Source organism: Brienomyrus brachyistius, chromosome 3, assembly GCF_023856365.1.
Source record: "Brienomyrus brachyistius isolate T26 chromosome 3, BBRACH_0.4, whole genome shotgun sequence".
Classification (NCBI taxonomy): Eukaryota; Metazoa; Chordata; class Actinopteri; order Osteoglossiformes; family Mormyridae; genus Brienomyrus; species Brienomyrus brachyistius.
In genome coordinates, this window is record NC_064535.1 from 31,523,203 (window position 1) to 31,542,358 (window position 19,156).

General features: G+C 40.0%; 1 protein-coding gene and 1 long non-coding RNA gene across 7 annotated transcripts; both read right to left on the reverse strand.

Moving 5' to 3' along the window:
• Window positions 1–473: 473 nt before the first annotated feature.
• Window positions 474–11,539, reverse strand: LOC125738039 (sialoadhesin-like). 6 transcript variants are annotated; one of them, XM_049006526.1, is made up of 14 exons: window positions 11,400–11,539; window positions 7,456–7,806; window positions 6,857–7,114; window positions 6,417–6,764; window positions 5,545–5,802; window positions 5,105–5,452; window positions 4,604–4,861; window positions 3,463–3,550; window positions 3,274–3,337; window positions 2,986–3,119; window positions 2,767–2,812; window positions 2,456–2,592; window positions 2,256–2,339; window positions 474–1,353 (listed from the first exon to the last, which is right to left on the reverse strand). In XM_049006526.1, the coding sequence occupies exons 1-13, from the start codon at window positions 11,452–11,454 to the stop codon at window positions 2,261–2,263; spliced, it is 2,424 nt and encodes an 807-aa protein (XP_048862483.1). In that variant the 5' UTR covers window positions 11,455–11,539; the 3' UTR covers window positions 474–1,353; window positions 2,256–2,260. The 6 variants fall into 6 exon arrangements, with proteins under 6 accessions (XP_048862483.1, XP_048862486.1, XP_048862485.1 ...); XM_049006529.1 differs by lacking the exons at window positions 6,417–6,764; window positions 6,857–7,114; XM_049006528.1 differs by lacking the exons at window positions 5,545–5,802; window positions 6,417–6,764.
• A 3,536-nt stretch (window positions 11,540–15,075) lies between these two features.
• On the reverse strand, window positions 15,076–18,169 carry LOC125738068 (uncharacterized). Its single transcript, XR_007396691.1, has 3 exons — window positions 17,988–18,169; window positions 15,861–16,130; window positions 15,076–15,147 (listed from the first exon to the last, which is right to left on the reverse strand). It is a non-coding gene; the product is annotated as an uncharacterized LOC125738068 (long non-coding RNA).
• Window positions 18,170–19,156: the final 987 nt, after the last annotated feature.

Here is a 19,156-nt window from a genome sequence, read left to right on the forward strand (position 1 = left end):
AAGGCTGACAGCTGTGAGACACCATCTTGAAATACCTTCCTACTCACCTTTAAGAGTTAGTCAGTCTTTTTAAGCACAGTGTCTGTGCTGCTTTTTAAAACCGGTGATTTTTTCGACGTCACTGTTGTGGTTCTAAGTGATTGATGTGCAGTGTTGCTGACTGTAGACTAGTTGAATTCTGGTTGGCTGAATGGCTTCTTTAAATGGGGCTTTGCTGTCATATCCAAAAACAAGATAAACCACCTTGACTGTCTCATAGTGATCAAAACTGTAAAAAGGTAGAAAATGTTTCCTATAGAGTGCATAAGAAGTAGCTCGCAATTATTTTTAACTGGCTAAAAACTGATCAGTAGAAGTATGTTGCTTCTCTGTAAGTCAGACAGCAGCTGATGTAGTGATACAGGAGTAGCCCTTGTGCTTAAGTAAACCAAGAAATATGTCAAATGACTCTCAGTCAGTAAAAACGAAATCTCTTCTTGTAGGATATGCATATCATTTTTTTTTACCAAATCAAAACTTTTACTTACAGATAATGAAAGAAACTGAAAATTAAATTTATCAAACAATCAAAATCACATAATCAATACGGGTCTGCAGTGAGCGATATTGTTAACACACAGAAAGCTTATTTCTAGCTGTCACTAAATATACATCCCTGTCCTAAGTGAGATCCCTGTGTCTCTGGTGAACACTGTACTTGCTTGGATTCACTATGCAAAGGCCAAAATGAGCCATGATGCTTTTGCAGTATGCGGTCCCTCATTGTGAATAATGTAGGTGAATAAACAATAATGATAGATAGATAATTAACTGTCTACCAACTACCTATCTTGATCAGGGTCACAGGTTGGATCTGGCACAGCATCGGGCATAAGGTAAGTGTTCATCTTCAACAGGATGGCCACATGTATTGCATGTAATTTACTGTATATATAACATCATCAACTATAGTCAAAATCATTAACTATTAATATCCATTGCAGGGGTCTGATTCATTCACACACTTTGGACAATTTAGAGACACCGGTTATTGTAAATGCACATCTTTAGGCTGCGGGAGGAAGCCCATGTGACACAGGGAGAACATGCAAACTCCACAAACACAAAGCAGAGGCAGGACTTGAACCTCAATACCTGGAGGTGTGAGGCCAAAAGTCACACTGGATTATTAGATGTCTAAATAAAATAGAAGGAGCACACACTAGAAATAAAAATAAAAGAATATCTGGTCCGCCTCGGTTAGTTGAGAGAAGGGAGCAGGGCAGCTGCACGGTGCTCTGCAGTCACTCCAGCTCCAGCAGCTCCTCTGATGCACATGATCACTCCTGCAATGGACTGCTGCTCCTGTAGAGGCTTCATGGTGGAGGGAGGAGCGTTTGATCAGTAGGAAACAGCGGAGTGGAGCCACAGGTAAGACCAAAAATGTTTTATTATTATTTTAAGAGGTTTTAAGAGGTGATTTTACTTAATTACCATAAATAAAAGTATTCCATATAAATTAATAATACATTATTTTAATTTCATCCATCCATTTTCCAAACCGCTTATCCTACTGGGTCGCGGGGTTCCGGAGCCTATCCCGGAAGCAATGGGCACGAGGCGGGGAACAACCCCAGATGGGGGGGCCAGCCCATCGCAGGATTTTCATTTCAATGTTTCAAGTTTTCTTTATTAATTGAATAAGATTCTCTAAGATCCTGTTTTGGATAAGTGGATGGGTGAATATTTATATTTAACTATTTTTATGTTAGTGTTATAATGAAAGTAATGTAATATAGTTTTTTTTTAGGTACTTTTTGTCTCCATAAAGACTCCCCCATCTGTGTGTAAGTGAGTTTATTCCTTATTTTCGCTCGTTGTTTTATGGCTGACCTATTAAACCTGACCTATTTTCCGGGTATGTGGAAGGTTTTTCCTGCGGCCTCGTGTGTACAATCGTGTGCACTCGTACTTCTCGTATGTTATTGCTTAATTACACAGTGGATATAGAATACCACCTCCGCCTTGCAGAATATATAGTAAGGCAAATGTAAAATTCCAAACAATTATGACTATATATCTGTCTGTCTGTCTGTCTGTCTGTCTGTCTGTTTGTTTGCTCATGTGTTTGTTTGTTTCTTTATTAAACAGGCTGTTGCTGGCTTTCTATACCCACCGCGTACGACTTAGATTTCGATGGAAGCTTGACTCTCATGGTGTGGTATTTTTAGGTTTTAATGCTTTCCACAAAGAACTTGATAGAAATAATATTTTACCAGGTTTAACTGTGGGTGGCCGTGTTTCTGACCACAGAGTAGACGATTGCATCATCATCGCTTGCCTTGTCATTGGCAGCATACCTGCAGAATTTCAACAGAAATACCATTTGGTTTTAAACGGAAAAACGTTATAGATGGTTTTGTATATTCTATTAAATTGTAGATAAACTCAAATAAGACATAAAATTCATAATCACTCTGTTTTGGGTTGTTCAGTATTAAACTGAACAGAAGCGTAACAGACTTCCTCCTTCTGAGGTGAAACTTCCTTTTGTTGGTTCCTGATCTGGGAAATATTGGGTGTTGTAATGTACACATAATCATCTTCTGTAATCTTTAGATAGAGAGAAATAGGAAAAAATATATATCACCTGGATGAAACAATACTTTTTTTTCAATATAGTTTCAAAATATCAAACCACTTTTGTGTATCTGATGGAAATAAAGTCAGCAAGATATAGTCTGATACATATTAAGCAAAACCATCAGTAATTATATTGTTTCTTACTTGTAGTTTCTTCCCTCTGTCATTCTCATTCAGCAAATCTGTCTTCCTTTGAAAAAACAAATAAAACAGACATTATATGCAGGAAAATAACTCACCACTTAGTAATATACTAACAAAGGTTTAGTTTTATGAAAAGCTTTAATTTTAATTTCTAAAATATAACATTAGTTTTGACATGTCTAACCATGCAAAAGATTAAGTAGTACAATTCATGCTCACTTTTGTCCGGATTCTTTGGTGTTAAGCTGAACAGAAGCATAACTGACTTCCTCCTTTTGCGATGCAACTTCCTGTGTCTGGTTCCCAATCTGGGAAATGTCAGACTCTTTGATTTTTGGATTGTCTTCATTAATCTTTAGATGGTGATATACAGAAAATAAAATAATGTCCAAGTAAAATAACTGTTTCTTAAAAATGTTTGAATAAGCCATACCCACAACTGCACATTTGATCTGAGAATGACTTTGATAAGTTTCCAAAAAAATAATGTTATACTCAGTGTCTTACTTGTGTTTGCCCCCCTCTGTCATTCTTCTCATTCAGTGACTCTGTTTTCCTTCTGTGAGACAGACTTTATATGCAGTAAGAAATCAGTATTATTACTATACTTTGTAGACAAATTGAACTGTGAGAAAAAGTGTTTGCATATAAAACGTTTAATTTAAATTCCTTTATAGAAAATCATATAACACTTACCTCATTATGCATCCTACTACAGCTAAAAGAGCCAAACAGCCTAGGACTCCCACAATCACTAGTATTAATGTTGTCGGGTTAGCTGTAGCTGAATAGGAAGGAAAACATTGTAAATGGGTTTTAATCTTATTTATTTATTTGCCAATAAACAACAAATGTTAACTAAGCCAACTGGTGTGTGTTGCTTTTTATTCTCTTTATTAATAGGGATTTAGTCTATTTACCCATTATTTAACCAGCCATCCTCATCAGGGTCACAAATTCCAGACAGAACAGAGCAGGATGCCAGTACACCACAGGCCACACACATGCAAACATACTTAATGGCAATTTAGAGACATCAAGTAACCAAATGCATGTCTTTGGACTACAAAACAACATGCAAACTCCCCACACACAGAGCGGAGGTAGATTGGAACGCAGTATGAGCCACTGTGTCACCTTGGAATTGGTCAAATTAGCGTATCTTTGATGCATGAAGCAAAAAAGTGGACCCATCTATGTTGCTGACTCATGTACATCCAGCAGATGGTGATGTCCTAAGTAAAGGCTGGAGCTATTCGAACTACTGCTGTCGCAAAATGAAAAGTTTACTAGGCTTGTGATGTTAAGCTAAAAATCAAACACAAAGAAGGTAACCAGGCTAAGTTAGATTGTTAAGCTTTTAAAAAGGTAATTTGATGTTTTGTTAGTTTGTTAGATGTCGCCTGCTTTGTGAATCCAATGTGTGGCCATTTTTAGATTGTCATCCTATAGCTATGGCAGTGCTAGTTATTAAATAAGGCCCAAGACTGCCTTAGATATTACACCAATTTTGGTCAATGAGGTTTTTGAGGCCTCAAGGCCCCATAAATTATCTGGGAGGGGGGGGGGCTGCAATGCTAGCTGTTAGAGGCCCAGGACTCACAGTACATTGGTTAGTGCAGTACATTGGTTAGCCCTTTTTGGTTAACCGGTTGTTTTAAGTAGGCTCTCTCATGGTGCATGCATGCTATTCTGTTTCAGCCTGGTGGGGGGAGGGTTGTGCCCAGGGGTCCATGATTTCTTAATTTGCCCATAGGTTTTGCTATTCCTGCCAGTTGCTTGTAGTGTAAAACCCAACAGAATTTTATTCATGTCCCAAATTACACTAAATACTTACATTGACAAGTTATTAGGACAGGATCAGACACTGTGTTTCTGTATCCTTTTAAGGCACATGAATATTTTCCAGAGTTTTGGTAAAACACAGGATTGAAGTAAAGTGTGGAGTTTGTTTCTGATATTGGTTTGTTGTCCTTAAACCAGGTGAATTCTGATTGGCTGAGAGAGCAGCTCCGAGTCCTACATGTCAGATTCACAGAATCTCCTTCTATCAATGTTCCATTTCCCCTAGATGAGGTCATCACCACCTTTAATTCTAAAATCACACAGGGTGAGATGGAACAAGAAAAGTATTATTGTTCGATTGTTATAAATTTCTATGTAGTTAGCACGATGATCCAAACTTCCACACCGGGCAAGGGCAGGATTTAAACACCCTGGAGGTGGGAGGCAACAATGCTATCCACTGAGTCATTCGACTGCAGACATCTGGGAAAGATAATTGATTGTTCTGCGTTGCACAACCATTAGCTGAATGTAGAACAAGGTAAAGACTTACCATCAACTTGAAGACTCACTCCAGGTTGACCACACTCTTCACATCCATTAGTTGTAAATCTGAATCTATACACTCCAGCATCAATCGTTGTAACATTTTTTATCTTTAATGTACAGTTCTTCACTTTGTTCCCCAAGAACTCTGCTCTGTCTCTGTACTCAGCACTAATGTTTGTATTATTACTGTACCATGTATACTGTTTTCCAGTACAGTCCTCAGTATTATGACTCCACATCATCGACTCCACATTGTATGACTCCGGATAATCATATCCACATTGAATGACAACAGTTGATCCTCTCACTGCACACAGGGTTTTCTCTGAATAATATACAGTCCATGTACTACCTGAAACTCACAAAAACATGAATAAATGTCTCTGATCCTTGTTTTTAATATTTTATTTTAATAAGAGAAAATGCAAGAACATGGCTACTTACCATTAACAGTAAAGTTCAACATGCTGGACATAATTTCCTCACTGCCTTTTAAAGCACAGGAGTAGTTTCCCGAGTCATATTTGCAGGCAGGTTTGAAGTGAAGTGTGGATTGTGTTTCTGGGAATTGCTGGTTGTCCTTAAACCAGATGAATTCTGTTTGGCTGAGAGAGCAGCTCTGAGTGCTACATGTCAGATTCACAGAATCTCCTTCTATCAATGTTCCATTTCCTCTAGATGAGGTCATCACCACCTTTAATTCTAAAATCACACAGGGTGAGATAGAACAAGAAAAGTATTATTTTTTTATTGTTATACATTTCTATGTAGTTAGCATGATGTTGGAATCCCCTTCCAGGTCCATATACTTTTCCAGAACCAGATCTTTTCCTTTTCTTCAATGAACATATTACACATTCCAACATCAGCAGTAATTGACATAATTAATTCAGTAATTTAATTGGCTAATACAATACAAACATCTTATCTTCCACTTCCTCTGGTCAGGGTTGCCAGTAGTCTATCTGAGGCAGCATATGGCATAACCCTGGGGTACACTCTAGCTGGGATTTTTATCTATCACAAAGTACACACACACACACCATCATACTACACAGACAATTTAGAGGTGCTGGCTAGACTATCTACATATCTTTGGACTGCAGAAGAAATCCAGAGTACTAACAGATAGCCCATGCTACTTATGGAAAACATCCAAACTTCCACACCGGGCAAGGGCAGGATTTAAACACCCTGGAGGTGGGAGGCAACAATGCTATCCACTGAGCCATTCGACTGCAGGCATCTGGGAAAGATAATTGATTGTTCTGCATTGCACAACCATTAGCTGAATGTAGAACAAGGTAAAGACTTACCATCAACTTGAAGGGTCACTCCAGGTTGACCACACTCTTCACATCCATTAGTTGTAAATCTGAATCTATACACTCCAGCATCAATCGTTGTAACATTTTTTATCTTTAGTGTACAGTTCTTCACTTTGTTCCCCAAGAACTCTGCTCTGTCTCTGTACTCAGCACTAATGTTTGTATTATTACTGTACCAGGTATACTGTTTTCCAGTACAGTTCTCAGTATTATGACTCCACATCATCGACTCCACATTGTATGACTCAGGATAATCATATCCACATTGAATGACAACAGTTGATCCTCTCACTGCACACAGGGTTTTCTCTGAATAATATACAGTCCATGTACTACCTGAAACTCACAAAAACATGAATAAATGTCTCTGATCCTTGTTTTTAATATTTTATTTTAATAAGAGAAAATGTAAGAACATGGCTACTTACCATTAACAGTAAACTTCAACATGCTAGACATAGTTTCCTTACTGCCTTTTAAAGCACAGGAGTAGTTTCCCGAGTCATATTTGCAGGCAGGTTTGAAGTGAAGTGTGGATTGTGTTTCTGGGAATTGCTGGTTGTCCTTAAACCAGATGAATTCTGTTTGGCTGAGAGAGCAGCTCTGAGTGCTACATGTCAGATTCACAGAATCTCCTTCTATCAATATTCCATTTCCTCTAGATGAGGTCATCACCACCTTTAATTCTAAAACCACACAGTGTGCGATGCAACATGTCAGAATCATCTCTGTTTCCATTGCAGGTCACCCTAACCTAACTACAGGATAAAATTCACATGTAATCATCTTTCATTTAGCCCCCCCCACCACACACCTTATTTTATATTGAGAATAAATTTGTCATGAAAACCACGAAAACACAAAACCTCAAAATGACGACTCACATTTTTGTGAGTTCATAATCCATTATATTGATTTCAAAGTGGGAATTATTATGTCATTATTTTAAAAACACATTGCAGGGTTAAATTGTTATGTGTGACGGTATGATTAGCTAAAAATTTTAAAGAATTTTAACAAGACTTACCATCTACTTGCAGAGTCACTCCAGACAAACCAGTATATTTTCCTGTACTGACATTGGTTTCAAACCTGAATCTATACACTCCAGCATCAGCGTATTTAATACCCTTTATCATTAATGTACAGTTCTTCGTTTTGTCCCCCAAATACACTACTCTGGCCAGAATGCCAGAACCATCACTGTCATAGACAAGCGGTGTGTTTAGACAGTAAGACTGATTCTGACACCATATGACTCTCATCACACTATATGATTTTGGATACATATACTGACAGGGAAAGACCACAGTAGATCTTCTCACAGCACAGACTGCATTTGGTTGATACCATACAGCCCATTCTTCACCTATGACTCCTGAAAAACATTATATAACAAAGAATGTGATATGAGTAATATTTTTAAAGATTATTCAGGAGAAATTCTACAGCAATGAGACACTTTTTTGCAGGTTAAATTTTTTCTTGAGGGAAATCTTTTCTCATGAATGGTTATAACTGCAAAACACTTTGCAGTTTGAGTTATGGGGGGTGGGCTTCACAATCCAAATCTGCTCCTTCAGGCAGACATACCATTATTAATAAAATTTGCCATGCCTCCAGTCTACCATCAGGGCCGTCGCCACACAAGAATCCATCTGGAGCTGCCACTAACGGCAATTTTTCTATAGATTAATTTATCAACTACTTTATGGATTGGTCGATTAATCTAAATGATTAATTTTCCTCCAGAAAGTCAGTTTGGCCGTTTAAGTAAATTTTATTTTGACAACAATGGCATTACACTGGTTTAGATAATGTACGGCAGTTTTTTGGCACTATATGTGTCACGCCCAGTTCTTACGATCCTCGTGTGTGCCACGCCCCCCTGATTATCCACGTGTGCTTCCCTGATCGTACCCAGCTGTGTCTAGTTATTTTGCTCCGTCTTGTGTATTTCAGTCCGTGTCTTGCCCTGGTTCCTTGTCTGACGTTAGTCTTTGTCTGATGTTTCCGAATCCCCGTTTTGGCAAAAAATCCCCGTTTTTCCCCGTATCCTGCCTGCCTTGCCTTGCTTGTTTCCTGCCCGTCTGCCTACCTGTTCGCCGCACTCGTTAACCGGCGAACGTGACACTATGCACATTATTTTCGCCCACAGTTAGATAAGCAGATTAGTAGTATATCTAAAAATATTAATGAGATGGGTATTGTAATATCCAAAAGTTAGTAACCTATAGATTTGGCGTATCATGGTGCTTAATAAATTCGGTTAGCAGAGATGAGACACAAGCGATAAGCACTTTAGTCGCGGTGAAGGAAGGTGTGACGTCGTGTGCTGGACGAACAGGCAGGGAGCGAGGGATCAAGGATCCAGAAAATTAAGAGTCAGGAATGAGGGTTTATTGACGAAAACGGGTACCAACAGCAAGAGACTTCAATGACAGTACTGGGGAAATAACCCTGTATTCCTATCTGTTTCTCATCTCCCTGTCTTGACCCCTCATGGTCCATTTCATTTGCCCTGTCTGTATTGTAGTCTCCTTTAATAAAGCCCCATTTGATTTATTCCCGACAGCTGCCTTCTCCTGCATCCTTGCCCTCAGTGTGACATTCAGCTGATATCCTTTAGGCATATCATACAGTACAGTGCAAAAGTCTTAGGCAACCAAAAGATATGTTTGAAGCTATTCATTTGGGTAGTAAGTGCACATTTCATCAGAAGAAAATAATACATTAGAACATATGCAAATTAAGAGTAACACAGTGAAGTCCAGGCGTGGATCTAGATTCCTCAGGTTGGGGGTACAATTACAAGTTTTAGGTGGGCAGCATTTAACAGGATGGACTACACTACAGTGGCACAATGGCTTGTGACCAGAAAAATAGGTAGGTCACAGGTATGTTTTAATTTTTCATGTTTGAACTATTTATGTTCTCATGGTTATCCCTCTAATCAGGAAAGAATTATGTGATTTCTGTAAGGTGCTTTGGATAGAAATGTATGCTAACTAAACATAAACTTAACTTAAACATAAGCTTATTGAATGGCATATTAAAGTCAAATTTGAAACTCAAACTCATGGTATATAAGAACATAAGAGCAGAATATGTAACATGAACGTTGATATAGTGGAACGATGCTCCTTAAAGAGAAACAGCATTAAAAGGTAATTACCAAATGATAAACAAACTCTTTCCAAACAAAGCTATTGCATGCTGTTTATGGTTGTGACGGACTAATTTGAGTGAATTATAGCACGTAATCTATCGAACCAGCTAACTTCCTTTATACTGAGCACTGTTACATACTTGTAAATGCGTGTGCAGACTTGCCTCGAATTGGAAATCTCTCTTCAGCCAGCTGACCAAAGTTGGCCACCCTGCGCTGATATCAATGTTAGCAAACTGTCTACGATGTAGATCCAAAACTTAGATAGTAGCAAACACTATAAATTACTTGTTTTTTGTGTAATTACATACCTAAGATAAAATTTAAATTACAAATTACAATGAGACCGGGGTTACCAAAACAGTGAATATGGGGGTTCTACTGTACTGTTCTAGTCAGTTTCCTAGCCAACAGTAATGTTACCTAGCTGGCTAACTAAGAGTTACTGTAACTAAGCCAGTAATAGCAAAGATCCGTATTCAACACAACATTACAGCTTCCACAGCAACAAAAGATACATTTTAACAAGAAGGAGCTTTAATAAGAATAAGGTAACATTCCTCCTCCACTTTCATAGGCGACAACAAATGCTCCTCAGAAGAATATCTAATGAGATTAATTAAATAAATGTGATTGGAAGATTCAGTTGGCACAGGCTAAAGTTGACCAATTGGGTGGGCAGAGCAGAAATTTGGGTGGGCATTGCCCACTCCTGCCCACTTCTAAATCCATGCATGATAAAAGCTTGTAAAAAATTCTTCTGTTCTCCAAAACATTTCTGATATCTAGTTGGATGGCTAGATGAACACCACTTCACTTCCCAAACTTTTCCTCAAGGCCACCCCAGCCATTCCATGTATTTATTAAATTATACCAGCAGCTCACTTAATAAATTAACTTAATTAGTAAAAAAGTCAATGAGATATTGATTATCCATCCATCCATCCATCCATTTATTTTCCAAACAGCTTATCCTACTGGGTCGCGGGGAGATATTGACTACATGTATATAAGGTGTGCTAGTGGTCAAGTCAAAAAAATACATGGGTGTATTACCTGGCTGGTGGAAATAATGGGGTGATTTTAGCAGAAGTTTTGAAATGGCTAAGCTGACACACTTTAACAGGCATACTAGCATAGTTTTACTGCAATATAAAGGTCATCACCTTTATCATATGTTAGCTTTCTATTCCTATCTCTTATGTTAAACAGGTTGGTGCCGAGCTGTGTCTTAAGTCAGCCATAAAATACCCTCAAAACAATTATTTATCATCCAATTTGTTTCTTACCTCTTGGCTACCTTCTTAGGCTTCCTTATCCATGAAAAGATTGTTTTTAATAATTTTGGTGTGGCTTTCTGGACCTTTCTTTTCACAACATACCTCTCATTTTCAATAAAAAAATAATGGTAAAATAAACCTCAAGAGAATTATATAAATAAACTGAATTGGTCTTATCTTGCCTTACATGTCTGAGCATGCCTTGCCTAGTGAAAACAAAATTGTATTAATTTATTTTGTGTTTATAGAGGTTCCTGACAAAGTCAAAAAACCTTGATTCAGTACACAAATTTATGTGGTGCCTTTATGCTTTGTAAATTTACAAACGGGTCGGTACCGACCCTAACACGATAGCAAGGTTAAACATCATTTTCTTTGGCTGTCTAAGACTTTTGCCCAGTACTGTACATGCCCTTATAAGGATAAGATATGTCTGACTGGAAATAAATGTTACATCAGTGCAAATAAAATACAATTTTGAAAAACTGACACAACAGAATACTGAATGGCAGATGTTTTTACCAGGTGGAAAAACCACAACCAGTCCCCAGAGGATCAGAATGGTTCCAGCTCTCATGTTCTTCTTGCTGTTCTGAGCTCCGTCTCACTCACTGTCTGTACAGGGTGTTTAGTTAGAAAAACTAACACCCCTGTGGGCTATTGATATTTACATATGAGCTTTGACTTCTGTTTTTTTCATCATAATATAAAGGATAACTTCTTCATTTATCAGCTGATTTACATTTCAGCAGCCAGTCAGAGAAGGCTGTCATGCAGAGCTGCAGAGGCCGTGAAATGTTTACCGCTTTCTGCGGTGCTGTGGGACATGTGGCTCTACTTTATAAGGTTTCATTGGCCCCTGTCTCATCTCCCACTATCTGAACCAGAGAAGTCAGTCAAGCCTGCTGCAAAAAGAGATCCCAACACAAACCTCTTGCAGATTTGGTTAATTCATTAATGTATATGATGAGTGTCTGGGCCTTCATTTAGAGCTTTTAATCCCAAACCTTGTCTCTGCTTAGATCACACTAAAATCAATGCATTGCCTTACACAAAAAGTACTCAATTATTTTCCCCCAAGGTCCAGTTTTCACAGTGAGTGGTGGTGGTCAGTTCCATGGTCTGGATTACATTGTGTTTTGGATTGAAGTCCACAATTTCAGTATACCTGCCTTAGACTGAATGCTTAACCCTCTGGGGTCTAGGGATAGGAAACACAGACTGGGGCATGATCACTCATTTCTTCAAATATCATAAACTTAATTCATGGCAAATATATATTTGTTTTGCCATTACACCCATCTTTATTTTAATGTATATTGTAAATATGTCAGATTTTTGTTAAGTTTGTAATTTGACATCAAAGTATAGAACACTCTCAGAAACATTATAAAAGTACATAGTAAGCAATGGTGGCAGTTTGTTTTGATCCCAAATATCTGATTATCAATGACTTGGGTACATGAAGATGACTAAATGGTGTAGTTGCAACATTCAGTTGGATAAATAAATAAGAAAAAGCTAACTCATGTCACTGTTTCTGGTCTCCTTCCATTGAATATTTAGGAGCTCCTACGTGCTTGCATGTCATGCATGCATGAGCCACACCTGGCCACATCACCCCCCCTCCCCCCCTTTATGGCACTGATGGGGATGTATCTGAATCAAATTTCACTGCTGCATTGTCGATCAAATTACCATCCGCATGCGATTTGAATACGCGGAAATGCGGCTATTTATAATGCAAATAGCGATCTTCTGGTGAGGGCAGCACTACACGCCCCCGATGCAGGTAAAACAAAGAAAGGTGACATTTAACCTGACTTTAAAAACTTTAATACTTCATATTACGGATTTAGCCAGCGTTTTTTTTTCATGATTCTACATTAGGAATTCAGCGAGATATAAACTGAAATAGATGCAAAAAGTACGCTGCATCGCCCGCGACACACTCGACTCCAGAGGGTTAATGATGATGATGATGATGATGATGATGAGAACTCTTTACTGCTGTTGCAATACACCATGTCACACAAGTACCAGCGAAAAAACTGGTCATCAACCCGACCATAAATATACACAAACATCACAGTAGGGGGTAGACAGGTCGGGAAGACAGGGGCAAACAGAGAGAAGAAAAAGAAAGAGAATAACATGAGGAGAGAGGAGGAGAATAAAAAAACAGCCCCCAGACTGTACTCCAGTGGGGAGGACATTGTGGGAACCGAAAAAAACACCTCAGCAACATAAGCACATGGTCACTACGCCTTACAACATAAAATGACACGACTTGCAACAGGTGAGGGAAATGGGGAGGTGGAGGTAGTCCAGCATAGACAGACAGCCATCCGGTCCTGCAGCCACGAACTCCTCTCCATGGCATGAACTCCTCCCACACCTAAGCTTTTGCCTCAGTTACCGCCGTAGACGCGTTCCGCTTGGCCCGCCGGTACTCATCAGCTGCTTCCGGAGTCCCACCAGCCAAAAAGGCCCAATAAGACTCCTTCTGCAGCTTGACGGCATCCATCACCGCTGGTGTCCACTAGCAGGTTCAGAGATTGCCACAGCGACAGGCACTGACCACCTTACAGATACAACTCCAGTCAGCCGCGTTCGCCTTCGGGTGGGAGGACAGGTCCTGACTGAGGCCTAGGGTGTCCTGGTGCCAAGTGCAAATGTGGACACCCTTATGTTTGAACATGGTGTGAACATGAACATGGACATGGTCCAATAATAAAACACTCGGGTTCAGATTGGTCTCCCCAGCAGAACAAGAGTCCCCAGGAGATGCGCTCTCCAACACCCCTTCCAGGGACTAAAAAATGAGTGGGTATTCTGAACTGCCGTTTGGCACATAAGCACAAACAACAGTCAGGACCTGTCCCACCACCCGATGGCGAAGGGAGGCTACCCTCTCGTCCACCGCAGTAAACCCCAATGTACAGGCGCCCAGCCAGGGGGCAATAAGTATGCCCACCCCTGCTTGGGGCCTCTTCCCACAAGCAACTCCAGAGTGGAAGAGGGTCCAACCCCCCTCAAGGAGACTGGTTCCAGAGCCCAAGCCGTGCGTTGAGGTGAGCCCAATAATATCTACTCGAAACCTCACAACCTCACACACCAGCTCAAGATCCTTCCCCAGCAGAGAGGTGTCATTCCATGTGCCTAGAGCTGGCTTCTGCAGCCGAGGATCGGACCGCCATGGTCCCCGCCTTTGGCCACTGCCCAACTCACACTGCACCCGACCTGTTTGGTCTCTCCTACAGTACAAGTTGTGAATCCATTAGAGGGGCTAAATTCACAAGTGTAATAACCATATAAATGCAAAAATCATCTGTACAGGAATGTGTCTTCAGCACTGAGAGAAGTGGTAAAAGTAGGTACATTTAAGTACATTTATGTACCTACTTTTTATGCAAAGTATGTTCCTTCTAGTCTGTAACAGAATGACTGTGGGTTTAGTCTTTGTCAGTCACATAATAACAGTGTCCATTTGTATGAAGCCTGTAACAACCTGGAATTTATGTTACGTGATTCAAATTGTACCTCAGTGTTTAAAAAATAATACACTTGCATTAATCAAGTTAATTGAAAAAATTCAAATTAGCCAAGTTCCCAGCCTGGTAATATTTGTTTCTGATGACTGATAAGGGACACAGTCACTCCTGATGATCTCTGAAAAGTCTATTTCTATAGAATGGAATTAATATAGATACATCTGAGCTAATTTCAGAATTGAAAATGAAAGGTTTTCATTTTAATTTTGGCTCAACTATTTATAGACAGGTAGATAGTGACCCTGAGCTGTGATCAGGTAGCGACAATCAATGTGCAATTTTTTCAGCTAAAAAACACCCAACTCTCAATCCTCAAGCCATTTATCAAGTCTTGTGTCAAAAAGAGCATGGAAGTACCAGGAGGCTTGTGACCACAAGTTAGTGGTAAAGTTTTCATTTGAAGGTCCTTCATTTTAAGTTTCTTATTCTAAGATCTGCCTTTTGTATTTGTATTGTTGAGTAACACAATATTGTTTTTTAATGCAGATGCAGGCAACGGTGTGTTGAGCTTGAGGGACAAATTGAAAACTGTGGACTTTAGAGTATCTGTGGAGGCAGCCGGGCTGGCCAGGTAGGCATCCAACTGTCTTGTGGTTTCTTAGACGTTTCCCTTTATATGGCCTAAGAAGTCCTTCTCCTCTGACCCAGAATGGCTATCTGGTGATGAGGCTTGGTCCTCCTCCAAGTGACTCTTGCTGTAGTCCATGCCTACACAACTACAACCCAAACACAGAATACAGGAGCCATTAAGCAAATGTGAAGAGTACTGTATTTCTCTCTAACCTTGTAAAAACCATAATTATCGCATTGGAATTTCCTATGGTCTCCTAGTTGCAACAACATATTTTTAGATTAACTGGCAGGATCAGAAAAGGTTCTTTGCAAGGTTTCCTTATCAATTATCAATACTTGCCAATGAAATAAATGATTTAAATGACTTAATCAAATTTAGCAAATCCTCATTGCTTGTCCACGATTGCAGCAGCAATGAGCTCAGGGTCAGTAAGTGTCACGCCCATACAGGTGGAGCCCGCCGGGTGCTCCGCATCAAGCGCTATGAACGAATTGTTTTAAGTCGCAAAGCACCAGCAGACCAGTGTGAAGTATTGAGCTATGCATCTAAGCCATACCGAGCATTCTTTTGTCCTGCGTTTACCCGTGCCTCCTTACCATTTCTGTCTGCCTTGTGTGTTTACGTTGCCTGCTCCTTCTCTCCTCCCCAGACCCGCTCCCGAACCTGATCTACCTCACCCGCTGAGACCGGCAACTCCCGTTCCCCCTTCCCTGTGTGTTCGTGTATCGTGTCAATTTGTCGGACGGACCTTCTGGCATCGGATCCCTGCTCTCGGACATCGACTACCCTTCTTGCTGCGCCCCACCTGTACCTTTGCTGCCGTGCTACCATTAAAAGCTCCAGTTGCACGCATACCTGGATCCCTGTTCCTGTTATTCGGTCGGCACCACAGTAAGCATGTCACCAAACCACCGCTGTATTCCTTCTTAAAGGGCAGAGATCAGAGGTTTGCAGAACTTGGATGATTTTTGGAGGCGGTCCAGCTTCACAGTCAAGACGGTTATAGTTGGTAACAGCCATCCCATGTGGACATCCACCTCTGCCTGCAACATGTTGAGTGCCTTGGAGACTGAGTTCATGGTTGTTGCATATTCTGTCAAGAAAGCAAGTTCTGCTGGGCTGAACCTGTAATACACAGTATTGGAATATGCATAATGCCAACAAGAGATATAAGGAATTTGTCACACACCTAGACATACATAGTGTTATTACACACATCATTCAACAAACTATTTTTAATTCTTTCAGATTGTGTCTACAAAAAGTTATAAAATATAAATTTGTGGCATGTCAGCATAGATATGAAACAGACATGACTGATATGCTTATTGTGTTGTAAGTTATCTTAATAATTATATGGTATACTACTGCAGTTCAATTAAATGAGATGTACTGTAAATGATTAGTGAACTACAATATTATGGCACACAATCCATAGCCAACCATATCATAACTGTGCATCTGTTCCAAGCCAAACTTGCATGGGGACTTTAAACAATTTGTGCAAACGGATTCTATGATCCTGCCTTGGAATACAGCAAGCCTGGACATTACAGTTGCATTAAATTATTTTAACAGTAATATTATATGCCGTATGATTAAACTTTTCCAAAGCCTAAAAGCATGAATCCTTGGTCCATGATATACTGCAACACACACTGATAACTAACAAAGAAGATCCCATTGCCTCCAGCGACACACGTTTGCATACCACACCATAAATGGAAGGTTGGGAGGTTGTATTTCAGATAGCCTCTGGGATTCTCTGAAACCGTGGTTGAGTATAAGGTCTCTGACAAATGTACTGTTTATCTGTCTCCCCAGATACTATTTTAAGACAAAAATATTTTGAGCAATTGTTCCTCGGCGGTGGGGAACATCTTATTTCACACACAAGGCCATTAAGTGCAATGGTCACTGCTCTGACGGCTCCTTCCCCACTTTCTCTAAATATCCTCAGTAGCCGCTCAACTGCAAGGAAGAGAGAGTTCCATCTGGTATCAACTGGATGGATGAGTTGCAGTTTGCACTCCCTTTTAATAACCTCCGCAGCGGTAGATGAGAGGGCACTCGTAATACAAAGAGTTGAGCACTTGGCAAATGCTGCACGAGACATCTTCCTGTACAGAACATTTGATTCGGCTTTTTTAGCTTCCACAGTTGAGATCAAATTCAAAAGATGACAGGCACAACGGTGATGTTTTGGGAGTTCATATTCAGAGCACTCATCTTCTTCCTCCATCAAAGCCTCAACTTTCGAAAACTCTGAAGGCCTTAATAAAATCCGAGGCATTATCTGTCGTATGAATGTTCTGTGTGAATGTCATTGAGAGCACTGGCTAGCATGTCATAAGTATGTGCCCCTTTCAGCCGTTTGCAAGCCAGAGCAACAGACTGTCTTTCTAGGCTATCTGAATAAATCCAGTGGGCAGTAACCCCAATGAAGCTTTGCCTATGAGCTGTCCAACAGTCTGTAGTTGTGGCGATGTATTTAGCAGTCTGCATTGCATTCGTCACTCCATCTTTCATTCGCTTTGTGTGCTTATCTAGCACAATCATGTATATTATTAGGCCTGGTTACTGTAGTTACTGTGTTAAACTATGTGTATAAACCTTATAATTATGAGAGATTACATTTAAGTGAATACAAAACCAAACTGGAGGGGATCCTGAAATATGTGAGAAACCCAGGAAATACAGGAGTGTTGGTATAATGTGATCACAACTGACTTCTGATTGTGAAACAGGCGGAAAGCACCACTTCTAGCCAAGCTGGACATTAAGCTAGCAATGACATCAAGCTGTCTTCTCTGACATAGCTAATAAACCCGTTTTATCCTACCACCGTGTTAAAGAAATAATGAAGATACACGGGTGTAATTTTGATACTATCACTGTATGTCAACATACATTTTGCTATATAACAGTATCATAACATGTCATAACATACCCAAAAGCATAGCACATCATAGCATAGCTTACCTGTATATGTTTCTTCAAATTTGAAGGGGAGTTTTTAAACGGCAACAATTCTTTGGGTTGAGGCAGGCATGAGATACACTGAAAACGCAAGGACTCATTCTTTGCTCCTTTGAACTCAAATAACTTTCTTAAATACGGCCAAGGATTTCTTTCTGATTCAGAGCTGCAGGGCTCGTGCTCACGCTCAGTCGATGTTGGCTCTGGGTCCATGTTGAATGTCTCATCTTCTGGAAATCAGGCCAGTCTACCAGCTCATGTTGCTAATTGACGCGCGCTCTGCCATCATTGGAGCTAATAAAGCCACCTGATTGGTAGGAAATGGAAAACAATGCCAGAACGCAGCTATTTTTTCATGCAAGATTTTGAGGAAATTGTGTTCATGAAATGTAACGACTAACAGCATAAATTGTAGAAATGTAGTAGAGTAAAAAGTACAGATAATTTCTACAAAATGCAATGGAGTAAAATAAAAAGTATGCATTATTATTTTTACTTAAGTAAAGTACAGATAAGTAAAAATGTACTTAAGTACAGTAACTGTCACAATCACAGCAGAAGCGAGCGGTGATCGTGCGGGTCGGCAGGCAGGAACAGGCAGACAAGCCGAAATCAGGGCAAAACTGGGGGTTTATTACGGGAAACAGATCGAATGACAGGAACAAGCACACACCATCACCAAAACCACAATGACGGACAAGGGGAACAGGTCAGACCAGGACTTAAATACACAAAGACTAATCAAAGGAGGCGGACAAAGCTGGAGACGATCAGGGAAGCACACGTGGGTAATCAGGGGGCGTGGCACACACGAGGAGCGGACAAGCCGGGCATGACAGTAACGAAGTACAAATACTTTGTTACTGTTGGAAATTATGCTTGTTGCCATTTATGTATTGCCTGAAAGTTTGCAGAGCAGCACTTAGGCCACTCAGGAAAGAGTGCAGGTTAAAGTGCACAAAATATGTTTTATTCTTGATAGATGCTAACCGCAGAGTTGCAGTTTAGTTAAAGCTATTTCAAAATAGATGTTGCGAAATCATATGTGCCTATACGTCCAATTGTCTTATTCCGCTTAGCAACAGCAGGTACTAATAGATACATTCATGTGTTATCAACTATATATGGTATTAAAGGAAATCAAGCAGTATCATGTGATCCTTCTACTGTTC

Coding starts and splice junctions, on each gene's coding strand:
- LOC125738039 (XM_049006526.1), bottom strand. CDS start 11,454: ATGAGAGCTGGAACCATTCTGATCCTCTGGGGACTGGTTGTGGTTTTT. Junction 5,803..6,416: donor AGTGACCCTTCAAGTTGATG/GTAAGTCTTTAC, acceptor GTGTGATTTTAG/AATTAAAGGTGGTGATGACC. Junction 4,862..5,104: donor AGTGAGTCTTCAAGTTGATG/GTAAGTCTTTAC, acceptor GTGTGATTTTAG/AATTAAAGGTGGTGATGACC.